A 22,529-nucleotide genomic window follows, 5' to 3' on the forward strand; every position below is an offset into this window, starting at 1 on the left:
CCCACAGATACTGTGTGTATGTACAAATTTAAATTTTCCCATTATGAGACAGGATGCTCCAGTCATTGGATTATATCCAGATTAAGTTACTCTTGAGTACTCCTATGGAGTACTCCAAGTTTACTTGTCCCATTAATTTCAACTAGCTGACCCCGCACAGAGCATCTGAGCTGTTGTGCACTGAGCCTGTGGCATCCCCCTGCAGCGCTCTCGCTCGCTCGCTCCCCCCCGCAGCTCTCTTCTCCCACAGCTCTCCCCATTGGGCGGGCCAGGGCCAGGCCATTCCGCCGCCACCTCCCACCTCCTCCTCCTCCTGGCTGGTAGGGTTTTGCCCGCTGTCTGCCCACCTCCTCGCCGCCACCATTATTTCTCCCCGCCACCCCTCCTCTTCGTGGCTGGTGGGGCTTCGCCCACCGTCCACCCACTTCTTCTGGCCGGAGAGGCTTTGCCTGCCAGCCCTCCACCTCTGCATCCTGACCTCCGCCATTATTTCTCTCTGCTTCAATGCTGGAACTCTTGCATGCTCTAGAGCATCTGCGCGTTAGTACTTGATTGCTCCCCTCACCTCAGAGATATCCCCACCCTCACCTGAGCTGCACTCCTGCTCTCCCTCCATCCCATTGCTTCCATCTCCCTCACCCTTCTTGGTCATGGCTGCAGCATTGCTGCTGCCTATTGGCCAAGCTGCAGCCCCCTATCCCCAGAGACCTCCCTACCCTCACCTGAGCCCCACACCTGCTCCTCCCTCCAGGAGCAGCAGCAGTGGTTGACCGGGCCCTTCCTCACTGCTGCCGCCACCATGGCCGCTTGTTCCCCTCAGGCTGCTGACAGGCCCAGGCCCTTCCTTTGCCTGCCTGACTGCCTCCCTCTGACAATGGCCTCGGTAGCCCCAAACAGCAGCAGTGGTTGACTGGGCCCTTCCTTGCTGCTAGTGTTGCCATGGCCACTCATTCCCCTCAGGCTGCTGACAGGCTCAGGCCCATCCCTTCTCCTTCCTTCTCTCTCTCTCTTTCCCCTCCTTTTTCTCTTTCTCTCTCCTCCACTCGCTCTTCCCCACTCTTTCTTCTCCCTCCTTTCATGTTTTTTCCTCTCTCTCTTCCTCCCTCCCTGAGTTAATAGATCTTGTTAATCTTGTTTCCTCATCTAATTCACACAATGGCAGCCTCTTCTCCTGAAGGACCTCTTTCCTCCCTCACAACCTGTCTTTTTGCAGACCCCTGCCTGCTATCCTTTTATGTATATAGATTCCTCTCCTCTACAATCAAGAACATCTTCCGACCAGTAACAGCTGCATTCCAAATGACCATAACCATCATAGGCTCCTCCTCCCTATCTGCATATGAAATCCCCACTGCCCAATCACCATGGTGCTTCACAGGCTCCTTCTCCCTATCTGCATTTGGAATCCCCACTGCCCAATCAGGTGCTTCTGCTTGCAAACTCTGTCAGCCAATCGCCTCCTTTCTACCACATCCCCCTGCATGGCCCGTCTTGAAGAATTAATAATATAGATGGTATTACTGAGTGCTAATTTTCTAAAGCTTGTCAGGCTTGAGGGGAGGAGTATGCTGAGCTTCAGCATACAGCCAGCCAATCAGGAGCAGCAGAAGGTCTTCACCCTCCGCCCTCATTCTGCAGCAGACACATCACTGAGGACATGTCAGCTTCAAGCTGGTGATCCACAAATAGGGAATAAGTAGCGCAGCTACAGCTTGGGGAAGCAGGAGGGTTCTGACTACTCCCTGGAGCCCTTAAATAACCTTAAATAAAGGAGTACTTGTACCCCCTGTTGGGTGCTGGAGAGGCAGCTCCTAATGGCATTGACTCTTAGCACCAGCAACCCTATTGACCACGGTGGGCATTAGGGGTCTCCAGACAATGAGGAGATTCTCATGATCAGCAAAAAGCGGGCTAAGGGAGGCTAGCCCGCTTTTTGCTGATCGTCCCGCAGGGCATCCTGGAAACCTCCCTGGGCCGCACGGCCCCCGATCCCAGCAGCCCCTGCTGGCTCTGTGCCTGAATAATCATCTGCGATTATCCGCAGAGAGCTAAGCCCACTCTCCCTGCAAACCGCTCTCTGCGAGTCTCACTGATTGCGAGACTTGCCTCACCATTAATTAGCAGTGTTCCCTTACCTGTGCTCTTTCACTCTAGCTGGGGCAGATAAAGAAATCTCCCCTCCAGAGCTCTCTAACATTGGGAACCTCTGACCTATGGCATAGAGGGTCCTGATAGAACAGAACAGCTGTGCTAGATGACCCCTGGAATTCTTCAAACTCTTTGCTATTTCAATAATTTCAGTGCATAAAAACAAGGACTGATACATACATTAGTGTGTGTTAATCTTATGCCCCAAGCGTTCACCAGTTGTTGACGTTAAGGTTGCCAAGTAGCATTGTTCAGTGAGTAATCTAGAACTAACTACTTTATCAGTCAGCACCTTATCAGTCATCATAGATATGCAAAAATAAAAAGAGAGACATTTCAGTTCAGGAATGCATAACTCCTAAAATATTTTGCTTTTTTTTTTAAAAAAAAAGGAGCAACGATGATCTGTTCCAGTAGCATAAACACTGCCGGTAGAATGAAATCTGTTAAAATAACCAGACATCAGTTCTTACAAAGGGCAGATCAATTCTGTGGGTTTGTCCTGATGGAGATTAGCAATGTGATCTGAAAAGAAATATTTGCAGAAAATCAAAGTTTGAATGAATCTTCAAAATGAGAATGAAACATTTCAAACTTTGATTTTTAATTTTTTAATTTCTGGAGCACTCTTAAAATATCAAAATCTTAAGTATTAACTTATACAGTTCTGAAATTTAGACTATCCCCCACTAAAAAAAAAGTGGCCGACATACCCTGCAATAGAATGCAGTGGTTCAGAACTACCCATACTACTATGGGGTTCTAACACGCATACCCACAATGGTGCACAAGAGAGCTGTTGTGGTTCAACTCACCCTCGCATGATCACAGGTTGCACACTACTTGTATTAGGAATAATGCAAATAGTGTGTGACCTATGATTGCTCAAGGAAGTATTATGGGAGTAAGGAGCTCATTGAAATTCCTTGTAATTTCCAATGGTTGCCAGTGGGTCTTCCTCTTGGAAATCATTTCTTTATCCATACATACATTACTAAAGTTATCAATGTTAACCTGTTAATGAAAAAAACAATGCACATCAGGACAATATGCTGCAAGCAGATGTAAGATTTTTTTAATTTCTCCAAATCAATTTCATCGTTAGAGAAGAACACTTAGAGAACTGTTGTATTCTATCCAGTAATCTTTTATGTTTTGTTTAGAAGTTTGTCCTAGTGGGGATCCTGTAGAGAGTGAGGGGGCTGGAGGACAAAGGCGGGAAAGGGAAAGGAAAAATGTAGTTGTTTCTGAATAAACTCTTTGTCAAATCTAAATAAGAGTACTTTGTGAGGGAAGCAGCTATAAAACAGGAACCCATTCATGCACCTTCCTCTGTATGAATGTGCATTTGCAGGTTGTTTGCTAGAAATCCAAATCCAATCTCCAAATCCTCTCACTTGCAGAAAGAGATTCCACATATTCCTTGAACAGCTTATTCTATTGACTGCTTTTGCACATAGGAATTATTCTTGATACTTTTTTAGTACCCGGGCTGGGAATGTACAACACATATGGTCTGTGCTATATAGATATAGATATAGATATAGATATAGATATAGATATAGATATAGATATAGATATAGATCCAGATCTATCTATCTATCTATCTATCTATCTATCTATCTATCTATCTATCTATCTATCTATCTAAAGATCTTGCTATATATATATATATTAAGATCTTCATCTTAACAAGCTTCAACATAGATGCATGTGCTTCATAGAGAACTTCCTGGAAAGATCCACAGACCTTTATCCTAGAAGGCTATAATTAAATAGGAAGTGTTTTACTGGAAATCAAGAACAATGCTACGACTGAGGTCATATTATATCAGAAATCTGTCTTTCAGATCTGGCTGCTTAAGATCTGACTTTCTCCTATAATAGGCATCTTGAATCCTATAGTTTTGTCTGGCTCCTAATCTTAATGGTGTCCCAGCAATGTGTGAATATGGCTTACTAGTCCTACTGCAAGATATTTGGAATGGGATCATAAGATGCCTGGGATGACTCCATGGAAAGCCAGGCATAATAGTTCCTAAGCCAGATAGGATACACTTCTGCATAGACTTCTGGAGGGTCAATGCCTTTTTTGATGGTTATTCAATAGTTATCCACCGTTGATTTTCCAAATGGCATGGTAAGATCCCGTTGGATCTCAAAACCCCAAATAAAATAATTTCTCACTCTCTGTGATGTCATTCACATCAGTTAAACTGCTATTATTTTATCCAGCTGTGAGGATCATTTGAGAATACTGCAGCCATCTTAGGGGTCAGCTTTCATATCTCTAAAAGTCATTTCATGAAACAACCCTGCTTTTTTGGACCCAGACTTCCCTCTGCATCCTCCTTGTGATGCATCCACAACCACTCTAGAAATAATGTTATCAGAAGCTTTTTGAAAAATGGGAATTATATATTGTGCTAGTCACGGACAACACCCCCTTGCAGTGTATGCAGGAAATGAAGGATTACAATGGTTTCATGTTATGTATATTGGTATGCAGATCTGCTGCGCCTGACTCCTTCAATGTATCCTAGTTAGTGTGCGGCTCTGGTATCTCTGATTCTGCCCCTACTCCTGCCGGAGCTCCATAGTAAAATAAGGGGAGGTCATGCTAGCTGATTGCAGCCCTATGCGGTATTCTTGCCATGGAAGGAAATTCTAAGGTTTGGGGGTCTTCTTCCTGGACATGGCATCCACCAGTTACAGGAAGCTTTGCATTGATTCCTTAGTGAGCCAGAGTGGTGTAGTGGTTAGAGTGCTGGACTAGGACCAGGGAGACCCGAGTTCAAATCCCCGTTCAACCATGATACTTGCTGGGTGACTCTGGGCCAGTCACTTCTCTCTCAGCCTGACTCTGGGCTCCTTGGAGGAAGAGCGGGATATAAAATGTTAAAAAAAAAAATTAAAAAAATTCAGTGGGAGCAACTGAACCCCTCATCTCAAGATGAACTATTCCTCCTTCCCTCTGGACTTTTTCACCGTCCAAACAACCCTTACCACAAATGCACTGTGCACTGCCAGAGTCCCTTAATGGAACTCCGTCAAGTATACTATGCCCCAGTCACTTTGCTAAAGTAGAATTCTTACTACCTTACTTGAGTACTTTGCCATCTCCTGATAAATCACTGCCTGTGATATTTGCTGCTTCAGCTCCCTCAGCCACCAAAAGGTCTCCTCCTCCATCAGTTCACTCTGCCCTTTCTCCTCCCTCTGCCTGGAACTGCTTCCCTGACCACATTTGAAATGCCACCTCCTTCTCTTTCTTCAAACCTCTTTGTGTGAAGCCTATGGCATAGCAACTAAGTCCAAGTACATGTAGCTGAAATAAATGCATATTATTCCCCCTGTTGGTAGAACAGTCTGAGGGCTACAAACAGTACCTCACTAGGTGATTTGGAACTGCAGGTTTGCCACCTCCATCTTGGCTATGAGCTCACGGAACCGTGACCTCCACTCATGCCCATATTTGGCAAACTCTCAAGTCAGTCACTTAGCACAAGCAGCATGGGGCAACTTTACCCCATGTATGACAAGCGACTGTAAGGTATTACCCACAGCACCTCTTTGGAGGCTGGCTGAGCAGACATGAGTTAAGGAAAAGGACTATTGCTTGAGAGAACAGTAGAACACCCTCTTCTGGCATGAAGGATTAGTTTCACTAATCATCTTCACAGGAATTCAGATTAATTTGAGCACTCCCACCCTACTATCATTGTATTAATGGTCTGGTGTGGACCACCAGGAATGGTAGTTAGTTTCAAAAGAATCCTTATCTCCCCACTGGTCTTCCTGGTGTGCCAGATAAGCTGCGAGTTCGTCAATTCGTTCCTGATACAGGTTGTCCAAACCATTTCACTTTATTGTCCATTGAGATCACACCTACTGGTGATCGAATCAAGCAATATGAATTCTTTTGCTAACCATGGATGTCAGCCCCAACAACAAAGTGTGACCCGTGGCTGGTCCGAAGGCATGATTTTGCCTTTTTCCAACCCAGATGCCAACAAATGTTGGGCTCTGGTTTTAGCTATACCATTGGCTACAGCTTTTGCTCCAGCTTAGATTCCAGCTTGGATCCCAGCCTCCAGTTTGGACCTGCCTTCAGACCCAAACTGTGCATCACACTTGGCTGCCCTAGAGAATTGGAACCAAGAGACCCAATCACCTCTTGCCTTTTCTTGGAATCAGAACCTATCCTGGTTCCCTGGCTTGCAAGTGGTGCGCTTGCCTCTCTCCTTTCCTGCCTTCCTAACTTGTCCCTGCGAGGAGACCCACCAATGCACAATACCCTGCAAGTGTGACCGACACACCACCAGATATTGGATTAGGTATTACTACTCTATCTCCCTAACTCTTCTCTTTTCTCTCCAAAGCTGTTTTTCAGGCCTTTTCTCTAGCCAGCCCTTAGATGATTCTGCAATAATTCAAACCTTAAGCTAAAACATCTCTTCGTGTGATTCCAAATTAGCACCATCAGTTAATATTTTATTGCCTTCTTGCCTGCCTAATCAATGTTTCTATTCTTGTACCCCCTAAATCCCTAAATAAATCTGATTGTCATAGTTCTGACTCTTCATCATTTCCAGACCAAAACTTTGCACAAATTGATACTGTAACAGATTGTTCACTATAGTCACGCCAATTCCTCACACAAGCCCCAAAGTAGTCTTGGGGTATTTCACCACCACTCTAGAAGAGTTCTGTTAACACCCCATGGACCCCTGCTTCCATCTCCTTCCGTTCCCTCTGTTACCTCCCCTGTGCTGAATTTAAGATTGTCAACTTTATAGGGCAGCACTTGAATTTCTGATTCTACACTGTAAAGTGCCATGTGCATTGATGGCACCATATAAATAAATAGAAAGATTTTTTAAAAATCCCTGCAGCTCTATCAAGAACATCTCAGTGCTGTGAATTGTCAAGCTTACTGAACTATTATTGCACTGTGTAAATTTTCATAAGGAGTTGTCTCTAGGAGCTCATGTTTCAGCTTAGATCACCTGGGGTGTCACCACTCCCAAAGTCCTAGACAAAAGAGGGAGGTTGGTATGGAGCTGAGGGTGGATAAGCCTATAGGAAAGGTGGCTGAGTATGGTGGATCTAGGTGTGGTTTCTTGGTTGCCTTCACATCTGCCTGACAACCTAGGCCATTGGCCACAGCTGGATAGGTGGTAGAAGGCAAAGTAGATGTGTGCCAAGATCTGCCAAACTTGTTGGTCAACATTCTAGTCCAGCTCCCATCCCAGCTTCCAGAGACAGATATAAAAGCAAGGTGACTGCCTAATCAACGGTTATCTGTCAGTGGCTCCCAATAACTTCCGTGTCCCATTTCTGGAAAGCTACGGATTCCTGTTTGGTTATTGGGTTAACTGGTGCCAACAGGGCCTAGCATGGTGGAGTGGCAAGTGGTTGAACAACAAAGCCTGGTGGCCACCAGGGAAGCCCGCTTGTTGATGCTTCTACTGGCATTGATGGGTAAGGAAGCCTGCCATTTTGTTCTTTTTCTGACTGCTAAACCTATGGGATGCAAACCCTTAGAACTGTAGACTTGGTTGTCTAGGTTTTAAGTGAGCGAAGGTGTGATTTTTAATATCAACCAGGCGGGGAAATTCAATTCATACATCGCATCAAATTACGTATTCTGCTAAGTGTTCAGTGCCCTGGGCATTGTTTTTGTCCTTCCTCTCTGCTGCTAAAAGTCACAACCAACCATCGTTTATTCGGCGAAATCAAAGAAAGGGGATTAAGATTAAGATTTACAGAGTTTATTTATTTTGAGCATGATCCAGATAAAGTTAAGTACATTTGATGTTCCATTAATTTCAGCGTGAGAGAGTTAGGTACGAGTTTAAATCTCAGACAACAAAATTAGTGGGACTTAGATTTCTTAGCTTTGGTTGGATTATACCCTTATTATTTGCTTTTTATATTATTTATTTATTTATTTAGTTAGTTAGTTCTGTGTGTATGCATTGATTTGAAATGTTACATGCATGGCTTCTGATACTAGATGTTAGAAACTCTACAGGGATTATCTACAGCACTTGATGACAAAATTTCAGTTCTCACCACAGCCACACATTTACTAAATGGCCAAGCAAGCCACTGTTCTCTCAGCTTAGTCTCTTCCCACCTAGCCTGCAATATGCAGGGTAATTATACTAGTTTGCCTTACAGAGTTGTTTTAAGGGTTACGGAGATAATATATGTGTCATTCTTTGAGCACTTGAAATGAACAAGTGTTCTTCACTGTAAGGCCCTGCAGCCAGTGGCAGCCCCCATCAACCCTAGGTGTGGTTTCCTGACTAATTGTTTATTGGACCTATGAGAAGCTTCAGCCAAAGCTGCATACTCTACACAGTCCCCCGGCATCATGCAGAGGTGACCATTCTCACCATGCAGTGCTCTCCTTTGACCAACACCAGGAGGCTCCTTTAAGGGAAGCGGTGACCTCTTAAGCCCCTACACCATTTTTGGAAGAAGTGCACAGAGTATTGGGAAGTGTAACTATTCCCAGTGCTTTCCTCCTAGAGCTCGTGAGAGGGCTCCATCTCTTTTAAAGGGCCCTCCCAGCACTAAGAAAAGTGCAGTGCCATTTGGAGGTCAACACTAATGGCACAGTGGGAAATGACATGCCTTGCGAGTAAGAGGTTGCTGGTCCGAATCCTCACTAGTATGTTTCCCAGACTATGGGAAGCACCTATATTGGGCAGCAGCAATATAGGAAGATGCTGAAAGGCATCATCTCATACTGCACGGGAGATGGCAATGGTAAACCCCTCCTGTATTCTACCAAAGACAACCACTAATCTGTGGTCGCCAGGAGTCGACACTGACTCGAGGGCACACTTTACATTTATCTTTACAATGGGAAATGGCTCTCACACTGAAGGGCTTTTGCCAAAGTGGCTCCCACTTTAAAAATAGTGAAGATCACTGAGCTATATAGATGATGAAGATGATGACATTTAACCCTTATCTGGATTTTGGGGTGGATTTCCATCCCCAGCTTCTCAAAGGTGCATAAACAAGCAAACCACTGCATTCCCAGCTATGCTCTTATTGTCAAATGCTTACTTGGACTCTGGCACATGTTATATCCATAACTATGGCCCATCATCAGTTATGATATTTATGTTATTAATAAAAAATATATAACGCAGGATAGAAAACCACCCCAAAAAGAATAGACTTTCTATGTTTGGGTGGCTTCTATCCCATTACCATGTTAAGTCAATTGGGAGAACAACTACCCCAGAAATGAATGGAATCCCTATGGTAGGTGGTCACTATCCCCTTCCCATATAAGTCAATTGGGAGAAGAACCATCCCAGAAATGAATGGGCTTTCTATGTTGGGGTGCGTTGTATCCCATGCCCATGTTAAGCTATTTGGGATTGGGGAGAACACCCTGTTTCTCTTTGGAAACATCAGTTTTGTTTCCCCAGATGATGATAGTGTCTCAAAACTAGTCCGAGGCACTGTATAGTTCTGTGCTCTTGAGTTAGGGCAGATGAAACCAACTCCTCACACGGTGTCAGACCTAGAGTTTAGAACAAGCAAAGCATTCAGAAGTATCTGACTTTGCAGAAGCAGGGATTTTAGCTCACAGAACAAAGCGAAAAGGAGCACAACAGCAGCAACCACAACATGTCAGCTTCAGTAAGCCTGGCCTCAGTGGTTCAACTACCTGCAATACATATTTGGTCTTTTCCCATTTCTTCTGCTGGGATACATTCCAGACTAGGGGGTTTTTGGAGCTGGTTCCAGGTGGAGAGAGCAAGAAGATACAGAGGTGGGGATGTGTGGCACTGAACAGTTTGCTGAACCTTACTCACCTGCCATTGAAGGTACCAAGACAATGGGTTACATGATCAGGAGAAATAGCAAAAGGTGGTCTATAGCCAGTCTATTACTTATCCATTGCACAGTGGTGAGGTGGGGTCTGGGATCTCCAGTGAGAGGCCAAACCAAGATAACTTTAGTCCAGCAAGAGGAGGCAGTAAATGAAGCAATTCTCTGCAATGAGAGAGAGAGAGAGAGAGAGACAGACAGACAGACAGAGACTGCCTGAAGTCCTGGAGAGTCACTACCAGTCAGATTAGACAATGCTGCTCTCAGGGGCGTAACTATAATAGGGCAAGAGGAGACAGTTGTCTGGGGGCCCACTGCCTTCGGGGGGGGGCAGAGGCAAGTCACATGACTGACTCCCCCAGCCGCGCACCTGCCTGGGCTTCCTTCAGTTCTATTCATCCTGCGAAATTGATGTGAGTGTTAAGACCTGGAGCTACCAGAACAGCATGTCTTTCTCTAGCACCATTAAATGACTTGCATCGTCCACAATTTACAAAACCTTAAAAATAATAATTTAGGATGATGTTCTATTGTGGCACATAGGATATATAAATATATAAATATAAATATAAATATAAATATAAATATAAATATAAATATAAATATAAATATAAATATAAATATATATATATATATATATATATATATATATATATATATAAAATGCTTTTTGTTACCACTATTCAGCCAAATTTTAAAATCTTGTCTCTGAGCCCACTCCAACCTTGCTAACGCCCCTGGGTGCTCTAGATGGACCTCCTGTCTGGCTCAGTAGGCAGCAGCTTCCTGTGTTCTGAAGGAAGCACTTTGACCTAACAGAAGTGAAAATATATCTTGGCCTACTAGTCCTGGCTGGTGTGTTTCCTGCCAGTCATGAAGCACAGCTGCACGGAATGTGGGCAGTACATTTGGGGCTTTCCTACTTCTAAGCCATGATACAGCTGAGATGATTTGAAAACATGACAAAGTAGATTAAGGTTCAATGACAAAGCCATAGGAGAGAAGAGTTATTGCCAAGCTGTCAACCATTACAGGTATATGGACCTTGTTTGTGCAGCAGCTTCAGCACAGATACATTTCTAGGTCTGACCAGCAGTTGATGAGCAGCTATTAGACTTCTGAGACATTGTCACTTCTGACAACACAGAAGTCAAAGAAGTCAAAGCCAAAGAAGTATGCTTTCAAAATATGGTGGTGCTGTGATGCAAAAACATCCTACCCACTGACAGGAGATGTTGACCTTGGGAAGTAAGCTGGAGGATTGCAACAAAGATAAATAGGTCTGCAAGTTGTGTAGCAATATGTACAGCCATGGAACAACACTTGGGGCCACTTGCTGAAGTGCATGTAAAAGGGTGATTCAGATTAGCATCCCTCTCACGCAATTAAAGGCTGTGCCAAGAGCACATCAGCACATCCACCAGTGATTTTAGGGCAAGTGCATTCTTGCCACACATCTGATATTCTCACATGTGCAGGGCAATGTTCATCTGAACCTGCCCTCAAAGAATTATGGTGAAGGATAATTCCCCTTCCCCCCGTGTATACCTGGTAGAGGCTCTCTTGAGCAAGTGGGTTGACCTGTGTAGGCACTATGAAACACAAGGCAGACATACTCCCAGAGATTCAATCACATTCACAAAGGGAGGCACTATCATCTGTGTTTGGCTTGGATGGACAGAAGACATTGGTATTGTGTATCCAGGAGGTTTATACCCAGGACAGCTGACAAGGAGCCAAGCAAAACATGTGATGATTGTGGGTGACTGGCCTGTAGAATGCACTTGACGGGGTCCCAGATTGCCTTTAGGCCAGTCAAAGAGTGTTTTTCCAGCTGAAATCCTGTGTATGGAACTGTTGAAGTATGGATCCTCATTAGTGTGGGGTTTGAAGTGTTCATTTTTCTTTGCTAAAAGAACACATTCTCAGTTAGTTGTGCAGTCACACAGGGTACCATGCTTGGGATGTGGAGGTCACCGTTGCACTTCTCTGGAATAAAATGTTAAATTATTGTGGGTTCTCTGCCCTGAAAAAGTTAGGGGCATCCAAGGTAACCAATGGGGCTACTTGGGAGTAGGAAGTTCTGCTCGTGTGTAAAAATGATTTCAGATGAGGATTAAACAAATTCTGAGAGGGCAGGTATAATCTGATTAAAAGAAACAAATACTTAATGTCATGAGCTGGTAGGATGAAAAGGGAGAACGAAAGACAGACCTTGGGTATCTATTTTCTAGTCACTATTTTCTGGTCACTGTCCCTTTTTGGTCCCTCATTTTGACTTTCACTGATGCCTTTATTCAGGACTCATTTCTCTCCCCTGTGCTCCTGGGCTGATATACAGATGCATCTTGTCTTTAATGCAGACACATGTAAAGTTTAGGGACATGCAGACCCCCATCCCCCTCAGAAATTTCATTAACTTGTAGTTTCATTTGAGCATTTTTAGGTGTTGCGAGAATCTCTGAAATTCATTTTGAATTTCACATTCTCTACGTTTCAGTGACAATCTCGGGATATGCAGAACCCCCTGAGAAATTACACTTGCCTTGTTGAAACTAATTTGCTCCATTTTAAAAATTCTTAAATGTTCCCCCTTGGTAGGAACCCTGAAATTAAGATTCAATTTCACATTTTTGAAATGTTGCTCCATTTCAATCCCTAGGGATATGCAGAAAAATGCCTGAGAAGTTTCACTTGTCTTACAGAAACTCATTCAGCTTTTCATGAAAATGAACAGGCGCCTCTCTTAGGGAATTCATTTTGAATGTCACTGTTTTGAAATTTCTGTGTCAGTCCTAATATAAATGCATGTGTATGACTCACATAAGGAACCATGCAGTGTTCAGTAAGCCAGTACAGCTGCCGAGTTATATCTTGAACTGCTGATAGGACAATTATGCTTTTATCATATCTCTTTAACAAAATTACCTTCTTTGCTTTTAACTCAGTGGTGGATAAATCATAGCCAGACCATGAAAAGCGTTCAACAAAAACCTGACCCAATCACTATATTGTCTATGTGAACCAGAGGAAAGTCCTCTCAAATGCAGGGTAAAGTTAGGAAGTGCACCATGCATGACCATAAGGTGTGAATAACAGCACATGTTTACAGAGCTGTACTGTATGGCTGAATTCACATGTAATGTGGAACCGCTAGTTCTACTCTCGCCCCCTGCTCTCCTGTCCGAATTCAGACATTCCGGAGAGCGAATTCAGACATTCTGGAGAGGCAGGGGAGCTAGCTGTCTGGGCTTTCTTCTTGACAGAAGGACAGCCCACATAGCCAATCAGGCCAGAGTGAGGGAGGAGCTTCCTCTCTCAACTCTGGTTCCATGGGGCCGAAACTGCAGTACCACCATTCAGATGTAGTGCTGGTGCCGCAGAATCAGAGTTAAGGACAGCAAAACTCCACTTTGAACAAAGGTCCAGAGTGGAGTTTGGGGAGGAAACCACAGGTCCCTTTTTGCCCTTAACTCCAATTTCCTCAATTTGGACATGTGGCATGGGAAACTGGAGGTGAAGGGACCTCTGGTTTCCTATTACATCCACATTCAGCTTATGTGTTATGTATTCAGTACATGGGTTGAATATAATGAGGCGATTCTCACAATTGCCAAAAAGCAGGCTAAGGGAGCCTAGCCTGCTTTCTGGCGACCATGAGAACCACCGGGCTTGCTGGTCACCTGCTTAAAAAACCCACCCCTATGCCCCGGTTAGCGGAGCGAGTGCTCTGCTAACCCGGGCTCTACGATCATGTGTTGCCATGGTGCAGCTCCACGCCATGGCAACTCATGAGTAGACCCCCGACTGGGAGACTGAAAAGCAGCCTTCCCGGCTCGGGGGTCTCTCCAGCATGCCCTGGGTGCTTGTGCAGCTGCACGGCCCCCGACCCCCCCAGTCCCCTCCAGCAGTCATGTGCCAGCAGTCGTGTGGGCGGCCGGTTCGGCCGCTCGGAGCAGACTGACTGCTCATCTGTGGAGAGAGCAGGCTAAACCCGCTCTCCCCACAAACCCCATTTCGGTGGTTCCTACTGATCATGGGAACTGCCTCAATGTGTGGATCAATCTAAACCCCTGCTAAATGAGCAGAGGCACCTTTTAAAAGTGGTGACTCTCTTATATTTAGCAGGGCAAGAGCAACTGGCCCTATCCAAGCCCAGCACAGCATCCCTCCAGTGGCTGTTGCTGGTGTCAACCTTATGTTTCTTTTTAGATTGTGAGTCCTTTGGGGACAGGGATCCATCTTATTTATGTGTTTGTTTTTCTATGTAAATCGCTTTGATAATTTTGTTGAAGAGTGGTATATATAAATAAATATTTGTCATAATGTGTAACAGCAGAGGAGGGAAGGGCTCTTTAAATGATATTTTGTAGCAGCATGGGGTGTTACAAGCAGGTCCCTATTTACACCTGTGAAATGTTGGTGGATTGCTAATAAGAACTAGCTTAACCCGCACAGAGCATCTGCAAAATAGTACATGATTAGTCCCCTCACCTGCTGCCACAGCCCCCCTCACCTCAGAGATCTCTCACCAGAGCCACACTCCTGCTCCTCCTCCTCCTTCCAGTTGCTTCCATCTACCTCACTCCTCTAGGTCACTCCTCCATCTCTTTACTCCACCCCTCTCACCCCTCTTGGTTGCAGCTGCAGCGTTGCTGGCATCTATTGGCCAAACTGCAGCCCCCTATCCCCAGAAACCTCCCCACCCTCACCCAAGCCCTATTCCTCCCCACAGGAGCAGCAGCAGCAGTTGACCGGGCCCTTCCTTGCTGCCACCACCGCCATGGCCACCCGTTCCCCTCAGGCCACTGACAGGCCTGGGCCTGTCCCTTGCCTGCCTGCCTGCACCAATGGCCTCAGTAGCCACAAACAGCAGCAGTGGTTGACTGGGCCCTTCCTTGCTGCCAATAGGCACCACCATGGCTGCTCGTTCCCCTCAGGCTGTGGATAGGCTTGGGCCTGTCCCTCTCCCTTCCTACTTTCTTTCTTCACCTCCCTTCTTTTTATCTCTTTTTCTCTCTCCTCCACTCACTCTGCCCCTCTGTCTTTCTCCTCCTCCCTTCTTCTCTCTCTCTCTCCCTGAGTTAACAGATCTTGTTCATCTTGTTTCCCCATCTAATTAACACAGTGGCAGGTTCCTTCTCCTGAAAGGGCTCTTTCCTCCCTCACGACCCCTCTCTTCGCAAACCCCTGCCTGCTATCCTTTTATATATATAGATTCCTCTCCTCTAAAATCAAGAACATCTTCCGACCAGTAGTAGTTGCATTCCAACTGACCTTAACCATCACAGGCTGCTCCTCCCTATGTGCATATGGAATCTCCACTGCCCAATCACCATGGTGCCACAGGCTCCTCCTCCCTATCTGCATATGGAATCCCCACTTCTCAATCGCCATGGTGCCATAGGCTCCTGCTCCCTATATGCATATGGAATCCCCACTGCCCAATCACTATGGTGCTTCTGCTCTCACAGGCTCCTTCTCCCTATCTGCATATGGAATCTCCACTCCCCAATCACCATGGTGCTTCTGCTCGCAAATTCTCGCAAGAGCTGCCATGCACAGGATTAGTCACAGGTATGCCTTAAAGAATTTTATATATAGATATTTTATTTGATGCAGCTTTTCTAGTTTCCTGACAAACACCTGTCAAAATTCCCTCTTCAGTACAGTACAGTGAAAGTTCAGAATTCCCTCTTCTGCACAGCCCTTTCCTTGTTTGCCTCAAACCATCTGTCTATCAAGGTCTGGATTTTCCTTTACCTTGTATAAAAACCTTCTCACTTTAGTGACAGTTCTGTTCTGCCATAATTCACATTCCCTTGGCCCTTTTTATATTCATTTCTGTTATTATCCTTTGGGGGCTAGTTCTCAGTCTATTAGCTTCCTGGGGCACAGCTGCAGAACTCTGAGTCTTCCAATGGGACACTAAAGTCATACCTTAGATTTCTTATATTACATTCAAATGTAAAGATACAGCTGGGTTTCCTCTTAACTCACTGTTGTAGTTCAGGATATGTGGAAATCGAAGGCAAAACCACATGACCAGCTTTTAAAAACAAACAAACAAAGGCCCACATTCAGGCAGTGGTGGCTGGTGGCTCCTGGGACTGGGTGGGTACTAGGCAGGGCAGGTAATAGGCTGAGTAGGTGTGAGTGGTGCTGGTGTTGGAAATTAGTTTCCAACAGCTAGATCAGCAAAGGGTTAGGGTATTGTGGTAGATCTATTACCAGCTGGTAATAGATCTTCCAGCATGTAGACCGCATACAGGTAAATCCCATTGACATAATAGGAATGTACTTAGTTTATTCAGCATAAAGACTGAAACACCAGTTCGGCACTGTATCTAGAATCTACAGACCCTTATGAATGGGAATAACTTGATTCACATATACTGCACCATCAATTAGCCCATCTGTTCTTGTTGGTCTGTGGTAGGTTTTCAAACAAGATTAAAGCCTCCTTGCTCATGTGGAAATGGCATTGATGGGCTTCATTAACCATCCCATTCTAGGTAAACCATCCCATTCAGTATTGGCATGATATTCTAAATATTTTGAAGATCTTATGTTTTGGAGGGCAAAGGTGCGGCTGAAGCTATGCTTTCATTTTTAAGAGACAGAAATTTGATATATCTGCACAACTGCACAATTCTTGCAAATGCTGACAATCATCAGCTTGCAGCTTGCTCAAAATAGGAGCAGAAGGGACTGGAAACCTAACAGCTGGAATAGCAGTGACAAAAAGTGGCATGAAGCATTCAGACCATGCAAACTTTGAAAGTAATATGTTGTTATGTAAGGACAGGGCACTCACCTTTGGATTATTAGGTGTGTTTTATTTTTAGGGAGATGTTATGCTAAAATTAGGACTACATGACATACATGCCATTTCTGATAGTGGTTTTCAGAAGTTCTGGGAAACAAATACAACATTCAGTTATGCTGACCTTAGCAGCAGATACAGAATGTAGATGAGTTTTAATTAGTACACTTTAAAATCAGATGCAGATGACAAGCTATGTTCATATTAAAAGTGTCATGAAAGAATGCAAAGATAATTTGAGTTTTTACTTTATGATCAACATTAGCCAACAATTGCATTATCCATTGAAGAGCTTCATATGTTTTGGTGTTGTTTCTTAAGTGAGGTTTTATTTGATTTGTGTGGTTGTGGTTCAATCATTCTAACAAATGCACATTTATTACAAGGTGAGAGCTGAATAAGGTAATTCATGGTTTTTTTAACCTCGGGCGGGCCCCCAGATGTTGCTGAACTACAACTCCCATAATCCCCAGACATGGCCTTTGTGGCTGAGGATGATTTTATTATTTATGTATTTATTCATTTATTTATTCGATTTCTATACCGCCCTTCCAAAGGGGTAGTTGTAGTTGATGGGAGTTTTAGTCCAACATCTGGAGGCCTAAGGTTAAGAAACCCTGAGATAATTAACTGCTTCCCTGATAACCCTATGATGCAATATGGGGAGTGAGTGGGAAGTGATTTAAGAGTACCATATGATTGAATCCACTCATAAAACTGTAAATTAAGTTTTCATTCAATTCCTAAACAAAAGGATGGGAGCTTGCTCAAGAAGACTTGCAATTTTGATGTAAACTGCCCCGAGCCATTTTTGGAAGGCAATATATAAATCAAATAAATCAAATAATAAATAATAAAATTCAGACCAGTGGAAAGCCTTTTCGGAGCATATGTGAACTGACATTTTTTAATGTTAAAAAAAATGTGTTTTAAAATTGCTATCTCAATAGCAATTTGAGATATTGCTGGGGTCGGGTGGGGAATAGGTGCATTGCCCATCGAACTTGGAGTTTTGGGAGTTCGCAACATTTTAAAGCAATTACTTGGTCCAATAGACCAAGCTGGAGACTAAGCTATTTTTAGATATAGACCAAGCTATTTTTGCTCATTCTGAGCCTTTTATTCAAGAATAAGGACAGCCTTTGAGAAGATCTCCAACTGGTTAATTGTTTCAGGCATTTTGTTACCCCAGTGTGTGGATCAGTACTGTACCCTGGCTTGAGTCTCACCTGTCCTTTGTGCGCTCAGTAGTGGAGTCACAGAGTAGTACAAAAGCTCAAGGACCCCATAGCGTTCACCTACCCTGTGTCTTAAAAGGGTAAAGCAGGAATCCTCAGAGCCTCTTAAAAGAGTAATGAAAGAAGCACTTTTAGCCTGAAAATATGTAGGTTAAGACATAGGGGGGTCCATCACAATAGAGCAGTCAATCAAAATGATGAAATCTGATTGGCTGGAAGGGTGTTCTGCCCACCTTTTGAAAACAAAGGCAAGCCTTTTATTGGCTGCTGCCTCATGAATATTTAAGTTAACTCAATGAAACATGTGGCATTTCAGTATGTTGCTGTCGGTGCCCACTCCGTGAAAAAATTGCAGCCAAGTAGGCTGCAGGCAGGAAACAGGGCAGCACAAACTGGGAGGCAGAGTGAGTGAAGCAGTTGCTGGCTTGGGCAAATGTTTGGGTGGGCGTCACCTATGCTGCCCTAAATGAGGAGCCTCCACTAGGAATCAGGTGATACCATAGCTCTCTTTGGGCTGCCTTAAGCGCTTTGGGTGGATGGTAGAATATAATTAGAATGAATCACAAGAAGTTCTGGTAAGAACTAATCCAACTACTTTCCTTTCACCATAATTTTCATGCACTTTTTGTTGTTAAACACCAAATGCTATATGGGGTAAAGTAAAACAGTAATTGCGAAAGATTTATACGATCTGAAGAGAACCTCGTCTGTAAGAACTGGGTGCACCGCACATAGGTGGAGGATGGCAATGAGATAATGGTGTCATTATAAAATATACCATTGAAATGTCTCTGAGGGACACTGCAACTGTACTAAATTTGATCCAAATTGGTCCAGGCATTGCACAGCTGTTAGGGGAGAGGTCACACATATCTAACACCTTGAAATAATTTCTGGAATTCAGTTATGGGATATCAAGGTTTAATGTCCTCTATAACCTTAACCTGTATACCAAGCTTGGTGCAAATCGGTTAAGAGGTTCACAAGTTAGCCCACTTCCACCTCAAAAGTTACACACACACCATCCTGAAATGGGGTGGATGACATCCCAAAATACACCACTGAGATGTCCCTATGTAGTCCAACTGTACTAAATTTGGTCCAAATTGGTCCCAGCATTGTGAATTTGTCACACACACACACACACACACACACACACACACACACACACACACACACCAAGGTGATATCATAGGATTGCTTTACATAAGGAAAGTAGGCTAATGATATCACCTTGGGGTGTGTGTGTGTGTGTGTGTGTGTGTGTGTGTGTGTGACAAATAAGAGCCCCTGGTGGCGCAGTGGTAAAACTGCCGCCCTGTAACCAGAAGGTTACAAGTTCGATCCTGACCAGGGGCTCAAGGTTGACTCAGCCTTCCATCCTTCCGAGGTCGGTAAAATGAGTACCCAGAATGTTGGGGGGCAATATGCTAAATCATTGTAAACCGCTTAGAGAGCTTCGGCTATAGAGCGGTATATAAATGTAAGTGCTATTGCTAACAATATTTGAGTTCAATGAATATGTGGAGGGCAGAAGGGTTAATCACAGTGGGTATGATCCTTCTCTCCCCACCCCTCCGCTTCAAATATTCAATGAGCATGGATGTGTAATCTAAAAATGGCCTCTGTGTAGGCAAGGGCACACCAAGGTAAGTATGGTGCCCGGACATGAAGGGCTTAATCGCTCACCACGCTGCTGTGAGCCCCCCCACCATGTGGACCCCCCTTAATTTTTTAAAAAATCAAACCTCTGTCCTGGGGGGCCTCCTGCTTCCACCCCGCACCCACCACCCAGAGCCCACCCCTGCCTGCGCCGTGCCACTGCCCGCACCTCGCCACTCCTTGCACTGTGCAACTCCTTTCCATTTTGTAGGCAGCCTGGTGGAAATCATAAATGCTTCTCTGAGGGAGGGCAGGATGCCTCCTTGTCTTAAGGAGGCAATTATTAGACCTCTTCTAAAGAAGCCTGCATTAGATCCCTCAGAACTGAGCAATTATAGGCCTGTTTCCAATCTCCCATGGTTGGGCAAGATAATTGAGAGCAGGGGCGTAGCAAGGTTGGGGGGGGCAGAGACAAGATTTTAAAATGGGCCCCTCACTGATATACACACACAAACATACTTCACAATATATAGTGCACTCACACTCACATCCCCATTATGAATACGGTGAATATCTAGTTCACATTGAATCTAGTTTTTTTACTCTCTGCTCCTGCCGATCTCCAAGAGACTCAACATTCATAGGGGGTGCAACATGGGTGGGTGGGGAGTAATGTGATGTGCCTCTGGGGGGCACCTTGAGGCAGTGGGGCCCCAAGATGACTGCCTCCCCTTGCCTAATGGTAGTTACGCCCCTGATTGAGAGGGCGGTGGCCTCTCAGCTCCAGTCGGGCTTGGAGGAAACTGATTATCTAGACCCATTTCAAACTGGTTTTTGGGCAGGGTATGGGGTGGAGACTGCCTTGGTCGGCCTGATGGATGATCTCCAATTGGCAATTGACAGAGGAAGTGTGACTCTGTTGGTCCTTTTGGATCTCTCAGCGGCTTTCGATACTATCGACCATGGTATTCTTCTGGAACGTCTGAGAGTGTTGGGGGTGGGAGGCACTGTTTTACGGTGGTTCCGCTCCTACCTCTAGGACAGATTCCAGATGGTGTCGATTGGAGATTGTTGCTCTTTGAAACCTGAGCTTAAGTATGGCGTCCCTCAAGGCTCCATACTCTCTCCAATGCTTTTTAACATCTAAATGAAACCACTGGGAGAGATCATCAGGGGATTTGGAGCGGGGTGTTACCAGTACACTGATGACACCCAGATCTACTTCTCCATGTCAACCTCTTCAGGAGATGGCATATCCTCCCTAAATGCCTGCCTGGAAGCAGTAATGGGCTGGATGAGGGTGAATAAACTGAAGCTGAATCCAGATAAGATGGAGGTACTTATTGTGAGGGGATAGAACTCCAGAGACGATTTTGATCTGCCTGTTCTGGATGGGGTCACACTTCCCCAAAAGGAACAGGTTCGCAGTCTCGGAGTACTTCTGGATTCACACCTGTCCCTGGTTTCTCAGGTTGAGGCGGTGGCCAGGGGTGCTTTCTATCAGGGGTTCTTTCTAGCTGATATGCCAGCTGCGCCCGTTTCTTGAGATCAGTGACCTCAAAACAATGGTACATTTGTTGGTAACCCCCAGACTCGAATTCTGTAATGCGCTCTATGTGGGGCTGCCTTTGTATGTAGTCTGGAAACTCCAGCTGGTTCAGAGTGCAGCGGCCAGGTTGGTCTCTTGGTCATCTCGGAGAGACCACATTACGCCTTTGTTGATGGAGCTACACTGGCTGCCAATGGGTTTCCGGGCAAAATACAAAGTGCTAGTTATAACTTACAAAGCCTTAAACGGCTTAGGCCCTGGGTATTTAAGAGAACGTCTTCTTCGCTATGTGCCCCACCACCCATTGAGGTCACTTGAGGAGGTCCATCTCCAGTTGCTGCCAACTTGTTTGGTGGCTACACAGAGACGGCCTTCTCAGCTGCTGCCCCAAAATTATGGAATGCGCTCCCTGCTGAGATACAATCCTCCCCATCTCTGGCAATTTTTAAGAAACTTCTGAAAATACATCTCTTCAACCAAGCTTTCTCAGATTTTTAAAACTGGTTTTTAAATTGTTTTGGATATTTAATTGGTGTTTTATGATGTTTTAATTGTTAATTAAAACATCATATGACATATGAGCCCCTGGTGACGCAGTGGTAAAACTGCCGCCCTGTAACCAGAAGGTTACAAGTTCGATCCTGACCAGGGGCTCAAGGTTGACTCAGCCTTCCATCCTTCCGAGGTCGGTAAAATGAGTACCCAGAATGTTGGGGGGCAATATGCTAAATCATTATAAACCGCTTAGAGAGCTCCGGCTATAGAGAGGTATATAAATATATATATAAAAAAATATATATATAAGTGCTATTGCTATTGCTAATTATTATTTTATGTAGTTTTATAATTCCTGTTTTAATTGTTAATTGATTTTAATGGTGTTTTAATGTTAACTGCCCTGAGCCTGGAAGCTAATAATAATAATAATAATAATAATAATAATAATAATAATAATAGGCTGCCATCATGTGCACAGCCAGGCTGGGGGGTGAACTGAGCATGCCTTGGCCTCCCCCGTGGTGGCGGTGGGTGCAGCAGCTGGTGGGCCCATCCATCTGGGCCATAGGCGTTCCTGTGCAGTGGGAGTATGAGTGTTGCAAGCCTGTAATGTCACGGGCTTGTGACTCTCATATTCCCACAGCACAGGCGCACTCATGGCCCAGATGAACGTGCCCACCATCCGCTGCGCCCACTGCCACCATGGGGGAGGTTCAGGCCTTCTTGGCTCACACCCCAGCCGCACACATGGCAGTGGCAAAAATGGAAAGGAGAGACACTGCAGGGGCAGTGGTGGTCACGGACA

General features: G+C 44.8%; 1 protein-coding gene across 1 annotated transcript in view; it reads left to right on the forward strand.

The window, feature by feature from the left end:
- The first annotated feature begins 7,547 nt into the window (after positions 1-7,547).
- LOC128329780 (serine protease 27-like) overlaps positions 7,548-22,529 on the forward strand; it is a 43,961-nt gene continuing 28,979 nt past the window's right edge. The window contains exon 1 of the mRNA XM_053261458.1: positions 7,548-7,632. Within this exon, the coding sequence (XP_053117433.1) occupies positions 7,548-7,632 (85 nt within the window). The remainder of the gene's footprint in view (positions 7,633-22,529) is intronic.

The sequence above is a fragment of the Hemicordylus capensis genome, chromosome 6, assembly GCF_027244095.1.
Source record: "Hemicordylus capensis ecotype Gifberg chromosome 6, rHemCap1.1.pri, whole genome shotgun sequence".
In the NCBI taxonomy this organism is placed as follows: Eukaryota; Metazoa; Chordata; class Lepidosauria; order Squamata; family Cordylidae; genus Hemicordylus; species Hemicordylus capensis.